Genomic DNA, 15,297 nt, shown 5'->3' with positions numbered 1-15,297 from the left:
TCAGGGTGGGGGTGTGGGGTCTGGGAGGGAGTTAGGGTGTGGGAGGGCACTTAGGGTCGGGGTGCGGGAGGAGGCTCAGGACTGGGGCAGGCAGAAGGTGCAAAGCACTTACCTGGGGCAGCTCCTGTTTAGTGAAGGGGGTGTGCAGGTGGCTCTGCACAGCACCGCTCCCATGGCCACGATTCTGGGAGCTGACACCCCCCCCCCACACACACACACACACACACAGGGGCTTTAGGGGCTGCAAGGCCCTGGGCTAAGGGGGCCCCGGGGCCCTGGCCTGCAGATCTAAAGCCCCTTTCGGAATGCAGCCCTGCGAGCACGGGCCGGAGGATTTGGAAGGAGCAGGGGCAGCCGCGCAGCCAGCGGCCGGAGAGAAGCAGCGCTTTCCCCTTCAAAGCGCTGCTTCTCTCCAGGCGGCTTTGAAGGGGAAAGCGCCGCTTCTTTCCGGCCGCTGGCTGCCCCTGCTCCTCCACAGGCCGGAGGACTCTGCTGCGGTCCAAAAGGGGCTTTAGAGCGGCAGGCTAGGGATCCGGGGCTCCCTTGGCCCAGGGCCCTGCCACCCCTAAAGCCCCTGTGTTTCGGGTGGCCCTGCCTGCAGGGTGGGGAGCTTCCCTGCTTGCTCCCTTCCTCTGGCTGCCCCCCCCTTTTTTTTTCCCCTCCCCCTCCGGCAGCGCTCCTGCTGCCACTCCCCCCCAGTGGATCATCTTGTGCAGCCCCACTTTGGAGACCACTGGCCTAGAGCAAAGGTCTATTCTAGGAGTCATGTGAGAACAGAATTGACTTTTGCCTTTTATCCTTTACAAGCTGCTTATTTAAAGACAAAAAATTAAAAAGAGCCAAAGTTGCCATGTTGGTGTGATCAGCGTCTTGTGTTCCCACAGCTGCTCTATGTGTAAACATGACCAGGCCAGCCACTGAATTCTGCAGCGTGAAAACTTGCCCTAAGCAAAAAGGGTTTAAAAAATTATGCTACTGTCTATAGACCGAGAGAGAGATGCTGATACTGGAGAAGCTTTCTAGGCAGTTGGGCACGGGGCAACCCCCAGAATCTCTGAGTGCGACCCCTCCCCCTTATAAATTAAACACACTTTATCAATTTAACACCATTATAAGTGCTGGGTGCAAAGCGGGGCTTGGGGTGGAGGCTGACAGCTCGTGACCCCCCCATGTAATAACCTCATGATGCCCTGAGGGGTCCCGACCCCCAGTTTGAGAACCCCTGCTCTATGAGCTGAGGGAAGGGAAGAAATATTAAACTTTTTTCTGAATTACGAAGTGGTACTGTAGTGACTAGCCAGATGCCAATAAGTAGCAGACTTGAGGGATCTGGCTAAGGCTATTCCTACAGCCAGTGGGTGGGGGGAAGGACCAAATCAAAGAGAGTAAATAGTGATCAGAGGTAACCAAAAGACTTGGGGTTGTAAAGAGTTTCCCTTGAGTCACCCCAGGAGCTCGAAGTTTTGAAGCCTTCATTTCCACTACGTGGTGTCTATGAGATTACCCCGTGGAAGTCTTGACTCAGGCAAAATGAGCGTCAGTGTCTGCTTTATAATGAAAGTTTAGAGAGTCTTACAGCTTGCCTACACAGGGAAATTCACCAGAATAGCTATTGCAGAATAAGCTATTGCTCCCCATGTGGGGACACTTTTATTCCAAAACAGAAAACTTTTTATTCTGGAGTAATCACTGTGCTTCCAAAGATGAGGCATTGTCCTGAAATAGAATCATTTTTATTCTGGTACAGTGTGTCCACAAGGGGAGCTATTCCAGAGTAGCTTATTCTGCAGTTACTGTTCTGGTCAATTTTCCCCGTGGGGAGACACTTAAGCAAGTAGGAAACCAGTCTGTAAGTGTGTCTCAAGTAGATTAGAAGCCCTCAGCCCATCATCTGGCTGTGCCATTGTTATGGTTCTGGGTGTCAGCTATACCCAGGTCCCTACAGAACTACTCCATTTTGGTTACAGGAAGAATAGTTTCTCCTGTGAACGTGGGAGATGAAGGAAACAGGGAGGACTATGGACATGAAGCCGCTTTTCCTCATTGAAGGAGAAAAGCGCTCCCGAGTTCATTCTGGTATTTGGGCCCAGCAAATGGCCTTAAGGAATAATAGTGATGCCTTTTTATGTGGATAGTGTTGTATCTAAAATAATTCTCTCACCCGCTTTCCTGGGGATTTTTCTGGCATGTTGACCAGAGATCAGTGAGACTGGATGGATTGGGACTTGCTGTCATATATTCCTCTCCAAACATTGCTTGGTGGGAGCGCGTTCGGTGTTTTCTGTACTGCTTTTGCCAACAGGAAGTCCTTGTGAATGATCTAAGCATTCTTTGGCAGCTTTCCGCCTCCAATGGTGATGCGTTAATGGAAAGATTCTAATTGTGACTGAAAGCTGGAACCTGGTGGTGGGTGCTAAATTTATAATGGGTTACAAACAAGTAACTAGGCTCTCCAGCCACAATGTGTTACTGGTAGGGTCTCATGGATCTTCTGTTTGTTAATCAGCCCAGTTCTAACTGGCTTTGAACTGGTAGCCATCCGCTTTCTTGAAGACCTGAGACAAAGGAGATGCCATGAGAAGTTCTGTGCAGCCTTTGGGCATGATGGCCTCAAACTTCTTCCTGGTATGGACCACATCTTAATGCAGAGGTTACCTTGGAGACATCCCCATCCTGATCACGTGGACCTTCCTCTCCCCTTCTGTTCATGCTAAATACCCTGAGGCAACCACAGCAATTGCTGACATTGAAGACTTAATGTTTTCAGCTTCTTTGTATGCCATTTAATAAATGGAAACAAGAAGAGTTGATATGGTGCGACCAGCCATGGAGCACAGTATGGAAACCTTTGTCCTTGGCTGGCTTTTTCTAGTGGAGTTCCCTTGCCTGTTGCCACCTTCGGTGATTAGAATTCTTCTCTCGTGTTGAATTCAGCGCCCAAAAAGTAGGCCGCGCTCAAAAATCTTGGTGTGCTGGCACTAAGCTTTCCTCCTCCTACCTCTCTGTGCATACCTGCCTATCCTCACCTCCACCCCAAAGCTTATGGACCCCATGGCCCTTTAATCTGTCCACCACAACTGTTCTGCTCACCATCTTGTCCTGAGCGTCCACCTTTAACTACGTCAAGGGCGTTGTCTTTGGGCTCCCAAAGTCCCTGCTCTGCACAGTTCAGCATCTACCTTCTCTCCAGTGCAAAACGGGACCATTCTCACCCCCTCTTCAGATCTTGCCTTCCACTGGCGCTCTTTATTTTCGCCCTCTGTGAAAACTCTGCATGCTCCAGTTGACCTTGTAGCCTTGGTCTTTCTGTGCTTCCCGTCTGCTCTGCTCTGTGCCTTCACGCAAGCTCACCGCTCTTGGCGTAAGGGCCTTCACCATTGCTGCTTTAACTGTATCCAACTCTTAAAGCCGTTTTTTGTCTTGAAAGATATTGCCTAAGATGACCTTTTATATTTTAAAAGCAGTCACTTTCGGGATATGAATCGTTTCTTCCTGCTAATGCTGCAAGTAGCACTTGTCCTGCTCTGATAACATACCAAAATCCTAATCCCACTGACTAGCCCTAGTGAATGTGGCACAAGAGGGTCTCCTAATAGAAAGATGCTATGGAGAAATTTCTGAAATGTTTCCCTGGTGCAAGGCTTTTGGCATACGGTACTTGCCAGCCCTGCCTGTGTGCCCATTCCCTGTAGAGAGATTAGCAGATGCATGTCTCTCGGGCTCAAAGGCTCCAGAGGTCTCCGTGCAACCTGCCACTGTGTGTCTCGAGTGGTTTTTACAAGTGCATTTTCTGTAAATTCAAGTAATTGGATACAGCGAATGAATGAAACTGGCCTTTTCCTCTACCCTGCAGCAGGATGTGCGTGCTGTGCAGGGACAGCTGTCCTCCCCTGCATACCGGGGAAAGGAATTGAGCTGATAGAGAACAAGCTCCTCTGGGTAGGGTGATGGGCTAGTGTTCCAGGATTAGCTGGAATTCTCTCATCCTCCCTGGCACCCCCCTCCAAAGAAATTACACCCCAGCCTCCCACCTCCCCAGACACAAAAAGAATCTACTTTGGTTCTGCTGGCCCTATTGTAAGGAGTCTTTCACTGTTCAGCGCCTGCTGCTCTCTTCTGCCTTTCCCATCAGCACTTTGTTCCCAGCACCACGGGGCTATTCAGAAAATACTTGAAATTCCTTCCTGTAATGAGAAGCAGGTGATCTATCCCACCATTCTACTGTGGATCTCCTTTTTAGGGGAAAGCCTTGGAGCCCCCTTCTGTTGTTGTCGGGGTCTGGTGCTGCAGAAGGGTCCAGGGCATGTCACATGTGGTTTGCTATATTATTAGTTTTTTTTTTTTTTTTAATTTTATTTTAAGGCCCTGTAAGGCGAGTCTTGGAGAACGAGCTGTAGGTTAATCCTCTCCACTGTGCATGGGCTTCTCAGTAAGCCAGCAGGACTGCAAACAATGGCGTACCAGGGAGTAGCAGACAGGATGCTGTTGTTAATCTCTTAACCCCTCGGTGGAGAAACTCAGTAGGACGAGAACCCATCCTACTTGGTGACTGACTTCTGCCAGGCTGCATGCCGGAGGAGGCAAGCTCCACCCACACTAATGTATTGCTGAGGGAGGCTAATTCAGAGGTGCACTGGAATCCGGAGATTCAGTGGAGTTTATTGTTAATTAAATTCTTGGCAGTTTGTGTTCCTTTCTCCCCTAAGGAGAAATCAGGTCACTTAATACTCAGCTGAGGTAACATGCTAGCGTCAGACCTGAATAGGGCCATGTGCTTCCAAAAAAGACTCTACCTCTTTTAGCACTTGTTACCAGAAGCTTCTTTTCTTTCTTTTCCTCCCTGCCACCCCGTGAAATATTTTTCAATGTCCCTCGCCTGCTGTGGGTGATGAGTGGAAAAGGAGGAGAGATGCCATTGGGCCCGGAGTATAGTTTCTGCTAGTTGATTGTGAGGAAGGGCGCTTGAGATGCTGCTGCTGTTGTCTTGTCCCATGATGATGATATCAAGGCATGAAGTTTGAGAACGAACTTGGCAGTTCTTACGGGCCCTTTGTAAGGCCTCGATCCAAGCTGTCAAATCTGAAGAGCTTCAGCTTCCCCAGTATGGTTCTGGATGCCCATTCCATACAAATGCATGCTGTCCAAAGGGGCAGAAGGCTATTTGTCAACACCTCTGCTGGAAACCGTAAAAGGGGATGGGTCAGTTTCCCCGTGTGCAGTAGCATCTTGTTTCTGAACCCTCTTCTGCAACCTCGGGTGGGAATATGATTGCCAGAGCCCCATTAGCCAGAGATTTCTTCTGGAAACACCTCAGTATCACAATGAGGTGGGAAATGGACTTTACTGTAGAGAGGAGCTTGTTTCTTGCCGGGGGGGGTGGTGGTGGTATGTGTACACACACATACACATCGCTGTAAAATCCGCCTTCAAACACCACGTTATGGTTTTGACTTGACTTCCTCTGCCCTTTGCCGATTTGGCTCTCTGCTCCAACCGTCTCTGTCGTCCCCCGCATCAGTCTCTCCACCTCTCTCTTACCATCTTCTCCTCGCCCTGTTCCCCTCATTCCCCTTCCTTTCAATGTCCCCTCTTCATTCACTTTCCTTTCCATTTAGCGCCCCCCCATCCCCCCCTCCACAAAAAATTGTGGTACTAACATGCTGTTTGGTGCCATCCCATTGTTCAGTCTGCATTTACCATGTTGGATCGCACCCAGGGTCTATCTAGCTCAGTGTTCTGTCTGCCAGCAGTGACCAGTGCCATCATTTTCAGAGGAAGGCATAAATACTGCCAGATGTGGGATAATCTGCCCCCCCTCTCCTCCACACACACACTCTCTCTCTCACACTCACACCCCCATACCCCATCTGCCATCTCATCCTGATCTCTAATAGAGATTGGCTCAAGCCCTGAAGCATGAGACTTAATATCCCTTCCAACATTGTTGTTGTCATTAAGTAAGAGAACACTGGACATTCTTGTTGTCCATATACATTGTATCTCAATAGGCAAGATGGCAGGAGTAAGATTTTGGGAGGGACTTGACTGAGACGGAGGTGGCTTGAAGGGGACCAAGATGTGTTGGTGAGAAGATGACAACAGGGGTATTGAGGCAGGCGCCATGGGCATTGCGAAGGGAGGTGGGAATGTGAAAGACTATCAGGTCAGATGTAGGCAGGATCTTTGAGATGCAGAGCCTTGGAGGCAAAGGCAGACCCTGCGAATGGGATGTGCAGCGCAAAGGGGAGCAGGTGGAGCCTCTCCAAGGGAAGAGGTGATATTCTGGTGAAACAAGTGAGCAGGATGCCTTTGGCAGCAGCAACAATTTGGAGGGATTCAGTAGGCCATTGAAAGCATCTGGACCTCAGTCCAGTTAAATCCATCCAAACCCTTGTGTAGACACTGATTTTTGGTGGAAGAGGGGCTTATTTCAGTTTAACTTAAACCGGTTCCTAATCAATTTAAGCTAAAATGAAACAAACTTGGTTTAAATCAAAGTAAACTGTTAACTAAATCAGTTTAACATCCACCTCTTCAATTGGTGTAACTCTGCGTATAGGCAAACCTGAGGATGCTACTACGCAGCCTCCCGGGAGTAATTCGATACTTGCAAAGCACCCGTTGACTTCATCGCGTCTCCTTTTCTGCTGTGTCAGCTGTACGAGACGCGCAGGTTTTTACTCCGCTTGTTTTTGGGGAAGGGGGAGCAGTCTCATTTCCTCTTGATTTTTTGAAGAGGTTGGAGGCCCCCAGAACCCTGGAGCGAATCCGTGCACTTTTCCCTGCACTGAACAGTGAAGAGTCCGAAGCTGGAGGCGAAGGGGCGGGGCTGCTCCCCGTTTTGTTTGAAGGAATCGAGCGTGGAATCGTTTGATTCCCCCAGGAAGCTCCGTCCTGCAGTCAGGAGCCTCTCGCCTCTCCTGCTACACGCAGTCGGCTGACATGTTTTTCAAAACCCATTTGTTCAACTTGTTGTCATGGCAACAGTTGCTAGCTTATTGAAGGGAATAGACAAGTGCAGAGGAGACTGAGGGGAGGGGGAAGGCTGGATGGGTGGGTGTTGGGCTCAGGATCCCAACCACCAGGGATGCGGCCTGGGACCCAGCCCTGCTCCAGAAGAAATGAGTTCAAAACTATCCTGAACACATGCGATGGTCTGGGCAAGGTGTAAAGGGTCGGATCGCTCTGCTTGGCTTGTTCTGATAGAGTTGTGTTATGGTTTGCATGGCACTTTCGATAAACTCCAACCTGACCCGGAGGAGGAGATCTCAGCATTTGGCTGGGCCTCTCTCGTTCTCCTGCCCTGCAGACCACTTCCCCATCCGACTGCACCTCTGAAGACAAAGGTGTGTATGTCTGGGTCTCTCTCTTGGCCCTGGCAGAGATGCCTTATTAAAAAGCGTAAAGACTCTCTCTTCCATCTAGCAGGGAGCTCCGAGGAGACTGTCCGCTGCCCCAGGTATCCCCGGGGTATTCTGTATCCATCTGCCTCAGAAGAAGGGCGCAGCTCAAAGTCATTCTGGTCCAAATTATCTGTATCTTGGTGACCCATGCCTCTAAACATCAGGCACAAGAGAAATGGTGCCTGTTTCACACCGCTCTGCTGTTTCTTGACTTAGCAAGTGAACATTGCTTTATAATGAATGTCTCTCTCTGCTGGAAGTGGGGATGGGGAGAGAACTACCTGCTTTGATTCAGTCTCTTCCCCCCCCCCCCCCACTGAGTTTCTGAAGTGCCCAGTTTGTTAGGAGGCTGGGTGTGTGGCCTTTCCAGGCTTTGCATAGACAGGGCCTGTGCTCCTTTCAACTCCTATGATTTAGATAGAGCAGCTGATCTGATTGGAATTAGTTTAGGCAGCACTCTGTTACAGGCAGGGCTAGTTAGTGGTTTGTTCCTAGAACAGTCCCCAGCTCTGCGTTTAGTGTGGAAATCCACTAGGAAGACCGCGCTGAAGCCAAGAACAACGCAGCTGGTTCTACTTTTTCCTCTGCGTTCAACTCAGTCCTAGTGTTATTAGCAAATACCCTATAAACCTGTGACCTGTTACACTTGTCTTCTCACTGGATCCTAAAACGAGAACTTGATATAATCCATGGCTGCTTTTGGGTATAGGAGCCCCCGGCTTCTTGTGATACCACTTCTAAACGAAGGCCTTGTCTACGTGAGAGAATTGAATGCCTTTTACCTTAAAGGGGGTGATTATAAACCAGTTTAGTTAAACTGGCACAAATGGCTGTGCGGACTCTTGTATTTTGATTTCAGCCAGACTTATTTTCATTAGCTGAAGTCGATTAGGAATTGGTTTAAACTAAACCAATATGTCACTCATTCTTAAACTGAAATAAGAGTGTCTATGCAGGGATTTACACCAGTTTAAAGAGGTTTGAAAACTGATCTAAGCTTACATATAGGTGTGACTTTCTTACCCTTACACCCTGAGAAGAGTCACTCAAATTGCAGTAAGTTATTCCATATCTCATGATGTGATGCTGGGAATTGTGTTCTTGGGTATAGTAGAATCTCGATTGATTTTTTTGAACACCAATCTTTTATACAGCCAGTTATATGAACTGTTTTTCCCAATGGGGGGAAAAAAATCACATAATGAAAGGGATGTCAATGAAGAACAAGTCGACATCCCTTCACATCCCAGTGCCTTCAGTGCATTGGAAATTGCTTTGCAATGGTTTGAAGGACAAGAAGAAAACAATGCAGTGCACCAGACGGCAGCTTGTGCACTAAACCTACTGTAATTTTGAGATGTCCAATTCCATGAACTCAATCCTCAATTATTTAGTAAAATAGGGAGGGGTCCTGTTGTATTTGTGGAAGTTACAGGCATCTACTCTTATCTAGAGCTTGATATTCAGCTAAACATAACGGCCATACTGGGTCAGACCAAAGGTCGATCTAGCCCAGTATCCTACTTTCCGATAGTGGCCAATGCCAGGTGCCCCAGAGGGAATGAACAGAACAGGTAATCAAGTGATTCATCCCCTGTTGCCCGTTCCCAGCTTCTGGCAAACAGAGGCTAGGGACACCATCCCTGGCCATCCTGGCTAATAGCCATTGATGGACCTATCCTCCATGAACTTACCTAGTTCTATGCCTTTGCCATATGCCTTTCTACTGTGGGACTCATGTAAAGCTCCATTTTTGTGTTAGCTTCATGCTTACAATCTGCCCCTAGGCCTTGTTTTAAGAGTGAGATTCTCCCATAGTTGCAGAGCAGAATAGACCAAGATGGTTAGATAAGAATAGGAAGAATACGTGGGCAGGGTTTGCTGATCCTGTGACCTCTTCTATGGAATCCTGTTAAGTCTTTTATAGCTTGTATTCCCCCATATGTGGTAAACATTATTCACAGTCTAGCATATTAGTAGCTGTTATGTAAAAGCTAGGTGACAGGTCCCTCCTCTCCGTGACAGTCAATGCAGAAACTGAGTAATCCTAAGAAGAATCATATGGACCATATTGGATCAGACCAATGGTCCATCTAGCCCAATATCCTGTCTTCCGACAGTGGTCAATGCCAGGTGCTCCAGAGGGAATGAACAGAACTGATAATCATCAAGTGATCCAGTGATGGGTGGGTTAGTGCTGCAATATGTGGAAGTCTCAATAGAAGTCTCTTCTTGAACCATTCTTGATATGGTTCCTCTATGCTAATTTGGCCACCATCACCCCAGTGGCTTAGGTCCAGCTGATTCTAAGTATGAAACCTGTTTGATTTAGGCTTCCTGTCCAACTTCCTTTCATGGTTTGTGACCATGCATTTTTCCTCACCATATGCTACACACAAGGCAGGAGCAGACTCTTCTCCCAGTCAGCTGAGTGTATCGGACCACGTGTCAGACGTAACATGTTGAGGAGTAGGAAACCCAGCTGGCATCTAAAAGCGTAAATAACTTAAACTCCATGCAGGACTTCTATCTTGGCAAGTCTATAGCAAAGGAGACATTCAACCCTCCCATGGTTCTGTCATGACACCTCTGTATGAGCTTTAGTCTAGTCCTCCCTCTCAGGCCAAGAAACAAGTGGTGTGTCGATGGGACCTGTGGGCAGCAGAGTTTGCTGGAGTCCTGGCACAGAATTCTCTTTAGCCTTTTCCATTGCCTCGTGTTGGCTTATCATTTAATGCATAAACGTCACTGTGGCGCTAAGGGTTTGCCCCTCTGCTGCTTTTCAAGCAGTGTGCTGTTACTGGTGCTTAGAACAAGAAGTTTTGGGGGTCTTGATGCCCTAATTTGGAAGAGCAACTGCTAGGAACTCAGCCCAGTGGCCCCTTTCCAAGAAGGCATTTGGCAGCCATTGCAGCAGTGCATGCTGTGGAGATGCGGGCCTGTAGATGCATCGGTGTAAGCTCAGGGGCTGTAGCAATACAGACTAGAAAAGCTCGGCTTGGTGCTGGTGGATTGCTGACTTTCTCTCCCCCATGCTCCCTGTTTATCCCCAGGTACCCGCTGAGCCCCCACAATAGCCCTGGGGCTGCTGTTGGAGTTCTTGCCGCTGACGTCTCCTTTTTTATGCTCTTTGGCTCTCCATGCGAGCCAGAGACAAATGGATGCAATCGCCAGCGGCAGCCTCAAGAGGAAGTTTGAAGATGTGGATGTGGGCTCGCCCGTCTCCAACTCGGACGATGAGATCTCCAACAGCGACAGCGCCGACAGCTGCGATAGCCTCAACCCCCCAAGCACCATGGGCTTCATACGTGAGTGGCTGAGCCGGTGGATCGGGGGGAGAGGGGGGGTTGCAGAGCCGCTCTGTGGTGTTTCGTTTGTCTGACCTCACTGGTGGACCCGGCATCTGGCTCGTTTCACATCACACAGTTTGGTCTCACTAGCATGAGACAAGTGCAAATCACGCCCAGGGGAATGCTGGTGTCCATGCTTTGTGGGCTGAAAACATAGTCAAATGGGATCCCTCTGGACAGATTTGGTCTTTGCCCTTCCATCGTCTCACGCTTGGTTGAGTTAGATGACCTTGCCTGACATTGGACTGCAAATGAGGGGTGGGTGGCAGGCATGGATTGCATGACAACGGTCTCCAACCCAAGAGCACAGTTGAGGTGCTTTTTTTATTTTCCTGTGCAAACGAACTCTCTTTCCTGAGAATCTCTAGGGAGGCTTTCAAGTATCAGAGGGGTAGCCGTGTTAGTCTGAATCTGTAAGAAGCTACAGAGGGTCCTGTGGCACCTTTAAGACTAACAGAAGTATTGGGAGCATAAGCTTTCCTGGGTAAGAACCTCACTTCTTCAGATGCCTTGCCTTGCATCTGAAGAAGTGAGGTTCTTACCCACAAAGCTTATGCTCCCAATACTTCTGTTAGTCTTAAAGGTGCCACAGGACCCTCTGTTGCTTTTTAGGGATGCTTTAACATTCAGCATGGAAGCTGAGAAAGTCCGATTCCCTCCTACACTGTCCAAGCTCCCGCTCCTCCTCCAACAGTGGATTAATTCTGGCATGTATGATACAACCACCTGACCCTAAAAGATGATCCCTGCTCAGTGCTCCAGAGGAAAGTGATGATGCTAGGAGTATTGTCAATGGTCAGGAAGGATCAGAGGAATTAGAAATTTGTAATTCCCCTCTAGCCCCAAATTTACCATCCCTTTCAAGAAACCACTATCAACTTGGCTTATTTTAAATCCACTAATTTATATTTCGGATTAGAAAATCGCTTGCCCTGTATTATTATTACTATTAAAAAGATTTGATTTTAAAGAAAAATTTGGAAGGGATTTTTCTATTCCCCTTTTGGAAAGATCTCCTGGAGGGGGCCCAAAAGCCAAGCCATCAAACCTGTTCGGGCTCGGCTCTCCTGCCTTCTCCCTTCTCTCTGCACATCTGTCTCTTCAGTTTCAGCCTTGCTGCTCCATGGAAAAGTGATTTCTCCCCTTCACACGGTTCCTCTAACCCTATCAGACATTTACAGCCAGAGAGAGCGTCCATATCCCTGGGACTGGCCTCCCTTCCCCCACTCCCCAAATAGGGTCCTCTGAATGTAACTCTTGCCAAGCCCTAGGGGAGGGGAAGGCATTTCCACGCATGAATTCCTCCTCAGTGAGGTCCAGGGTATGGGCTGCTCTGGAAGTTGGCTGCCAGTCCTGATTGAGGCAAACATCCTGCTTGTCCCTCTTCCTCCCATCCTTGTACCTCAAATCAGCTGATCGGCCTTTTCAGGTGCCTGTGCATCAGCAACTCAGAGCAAATCCACCAGGGTCCATGCTTCTGCTGTGCCGTGGAAGAGCTGGGGGGCGGTCGTGGCATGAGTAGGGTCCATCCAGAATCCCGTGCTCTCGCCCTGTGTCTAATGCTCCCTTCCCTCCGCTCTCAGCCACATCCATCCTGAAGAGGCAGAAACAGCTGCGCAGGAAGAATGTGCGTTTCGACCAGGTGACCGTGTACTATTTTGCCCGGCGCCAGGGCTTCACCAGTGTGCCCAGCCAAGGGGGCAGCTCCCTGGGCATGGCCCAGCGCCACAACTCCGTCCGCAGGTACACGCTGTGCGAGTTCGCCCAGGAGCAGGAGGTGAATCATCGGGAGATCCTCCGGGAGCACCTCAAGGAGGAGAAACTCCATGCCAAGAAGATGAAGGTATCACTGACAAAGAGGGGGGAGCGGGTAAAGGCGCATAAGAGCTCAGTGACTGCTATGGGAATCCCCAGGCCGGGATCCTCTGTCTGGCCAATAGCAGCTGCTTCGAAGGAGGGTGCATGAAACCCAACAGCTGGGCAGGCATGTGATAAGCAGCCCCCAGAGGAAGTGTCTTCCTAACCCGCCCCCCACCCCGGTAGCAGGAGGGTTTGACTTAATCCTGAAGCAGGAGGGCAGAGATCTTTTAATATTTACTCTTCTAACTCCGGATATTCCTGTCACTGTAAATATGCAGTCCTTTTTTTAATCCTATTTGAGCTCTGGGTGTCAATGGAAAAGCGTTCAACCGGCTGCGTGTGGTGTGAACAGGATTTCTTTTGACCTCATTTTAAAGTGTGCTATCTTCCGCCGTCACTGAATGTCTCTTGCGCTCACGTTCCAAGAGCGGGCAGATAGAGGCACCTGGTTGCCTTTCTCCAGACCAGGCATGATCCTGCGTTCCTCCGTCGCTATTGGCATGGAGAAGGCAGATCGGACATCGCTATTCGCCCCTTCTTGGAATGCAACTGCCCTGCAGGGGATGGGGGGTGGATCTGTGACCGCGAGTTCTGGAGGGATTGGGCCCCAGGCTGGGAAGAGCCAGATGTGGGGGTGGGGATGGGGATGGACGACTGAGCTTCCTAGGGAGCAGCCAGAGGTGATTTTTTGTCTCAAGTCATTTACTTTTCTCGGTTGTGGGTGTTGACCAGATGGGCGCGGCCTGGCAGAATCTTGCCAGTGGTGCGGCTGCAGCCTGGCACGCTAAGAGACAAGATCCTGGCTGGAGCTAAACTTCCTCTCTCAGCCAGGGGCAGCACCAGCGCAGCAAGCGCATGCCGGGGGCGGCAAGCCGTGGGGGGCGGCGTGCCGGTCGCCGTGAGGGCGGCAGTCAGGCTGCCTTCGGCGGCATGCCTGCGAGAGGTCCGCCAGTCCCGCGGCTTCGGTGACAGGTATGCCGAAGGCGCGGGACTGGCAGATCACCCGCAGAAACACCGCCGAATCCGCGTGACCAGCGAACCGCCCGCAGGCGTGCTGCCGCCTGGCTGCCGTGCTTGGGGCGGCAAAAAACATAGAGCCGCCCCTGCTCTCAGCCTGGCACTAGGTTTTCTGCAAGCTTGCCCAATTTCCATCCAGCTTCTAGAGCTGAGGCACAAAGAAGACTCAATCAGTGGGGCATGCTATCCCCAATGGGTGAGTACCTGGCCTGTGCCCTGGGGGGAGGGGGGTTCCCTAGAGACTGGACTTCCCTTACTGAACGGACATGTCTGTCTGCAAAGCTAGCTCTTCAAATCCGCCTCTTGCTGCCATGGCAACCTGCTTGGCAAACCGACACACATCCGTCCAGCCTCTAAAGTGCACACCTCGAACTAGGGCTTTTCCCCTGCTGGGGTGTGTGGCTGCAGGGCGGGTTATGTGGGGCAGACGAACGGGTGCAGAGAGACGGGGAAGATGATGAGCTGGGGTCTGCGAAGCACCTGCAGCCAACGCAGTCACGCTGTGATCCTGGGGGCCTGGCGTGAGCCACCAGTGGCAAGCAGGGCTGTAGAATTGCCATCTGTTGCGGGGAACCTCCTGGATTGTAGAGAATGAAGGTGGAGTCGCTCTGATCTCCATGGCTCCTGAACTGAGCGTTCTTAAGCTGGAGTTATTGCATCATGTCTCTCTCAGGAATTTTCCTTCTGCCTCTGCAAACCTGGGCTTGTCTGACGAAAGCAGCAGCCTCTAGAGTATTGTCACGTATTCCAGCAGCAGCTTCTCCATCGTGCCTGCATTAGGAACCCTGATTCTCTGCATTTAAAATAGAAATGGGGAGGAAAAAAAGCCCTGGCCGTGTAAACACACTGTACTGTCGGTTTCCAAGGGTTTGGGGAGCAGAGGGAATGAAAGAGAAGCCGCTACTCAGCTCTGTGTTCCTGTCAGTCCGATCAGGGAGCAGCCTTCATTTCTGTAATGGAAGAGGATTGGGGGCAGAGGGTTCAGGTTTTGTTCAGCTGCTCTGGGGGGCAGGCCTGGTGTGTGGGTGGAGGGATGGGGCCCCATCAGCCCAGGAGCCATATCTGTAAGTCGGTTGCACTGCTGAAGCCACACGCATTGATATTCCTGGAGGATCCTGGGTGCCGAGGCTTGGCCCCTTAGCTGCTTTTCAACCACAGCATGCTGGGAAACACTTGACTGGCCCGTTCTCAAACGGCCGATGCCATGTCTGCTGCATCCGGCCCATGGGGGTGCTGCTGCTGCTCCACTCTGAGGGGCCAGATATTTTAAGACACGGCGGCCTCCTTTTATCTCCCCGTTTGCAGAGGGTGGGGAAGGGCAGCCGTCTCCTCTGACCTGAGCACACATTCCTTCCCCAGCACATCTCCGGTGGTCAGCGCAGAGGATTCCCTGCAGGCTATCGCAGGCTGAAGGGTTGAAAGCTGGCCTGGCCTAGCAAGGGGCTGAGGAGGGGAAAACCTGGGGCCTGGTGGAGAATCCACTTGGGCGGCAGCTTGTTTGTTTGTGCTGACTGATCGCTCAGATCCCCCTGTGAAGCTGATGTCATGTGGAGGGCTGAGTCCGCTGCCTTGTGCTCCAGTTGTGTTGTACAGCTGAGTGAAATGACATTTTGGCTGCAATGACCTTGGGCGAAGGAGGTGCAGGCCCAGCGGTACGTGAGGCCTTT

The 15,297-nt window shown here is 50.5% G+C and overlaps 1 protein-coding gene across 1 annotated transcript in view; it reads left to right on the top strand.

The window, feature by feature from the left end:
* CSRNP2 (cysteine and serine rich nuclear protein 2) overlaps positions 1 to 15,297 on the top strand; it is a 31,372-nt gene that overhangs the window by 9,457 nt on the left and 6,618 nt on the right. The window contains exons 2-3 of the mRNA XM_054012416.1: positions 10,457 to 10,711; positions 12,337 to 12,596. Of these exons, the coding sequence (XP_053868391.1) occupies positions 10,561 to 10,711; positions 12,337 to 12,596 (411 nt within the window). The 5' untranslated portion in view covers positions 10,457 to 10,560. The remainder of the gene's footprint in view (positions 1 to 10,456; positions 10,712 to 12,336; positions 12,597 to 15,297) is intronic.

Source organism: Malaclemys terrapin, chromosome 23 (assembly GCF_027887155.1).
Source record: "Malaclemys terrapin pileata isolate rMalTer1 chromosome 23, rMalTer1.hap1, whole genome shotgun sequence".
In the NCBI taxonomy this organism is placed as follows: domain Eukaryota; kingdom Metazoa; phylum Chordata; order Testudines; family Emydidae; genus Malaclemys; species Malaclemys terrapin.
Note: the sequence above shows the minus strand (reverse complement) of the source record. Positions and strands in the feature narration are given on the sequence as shown.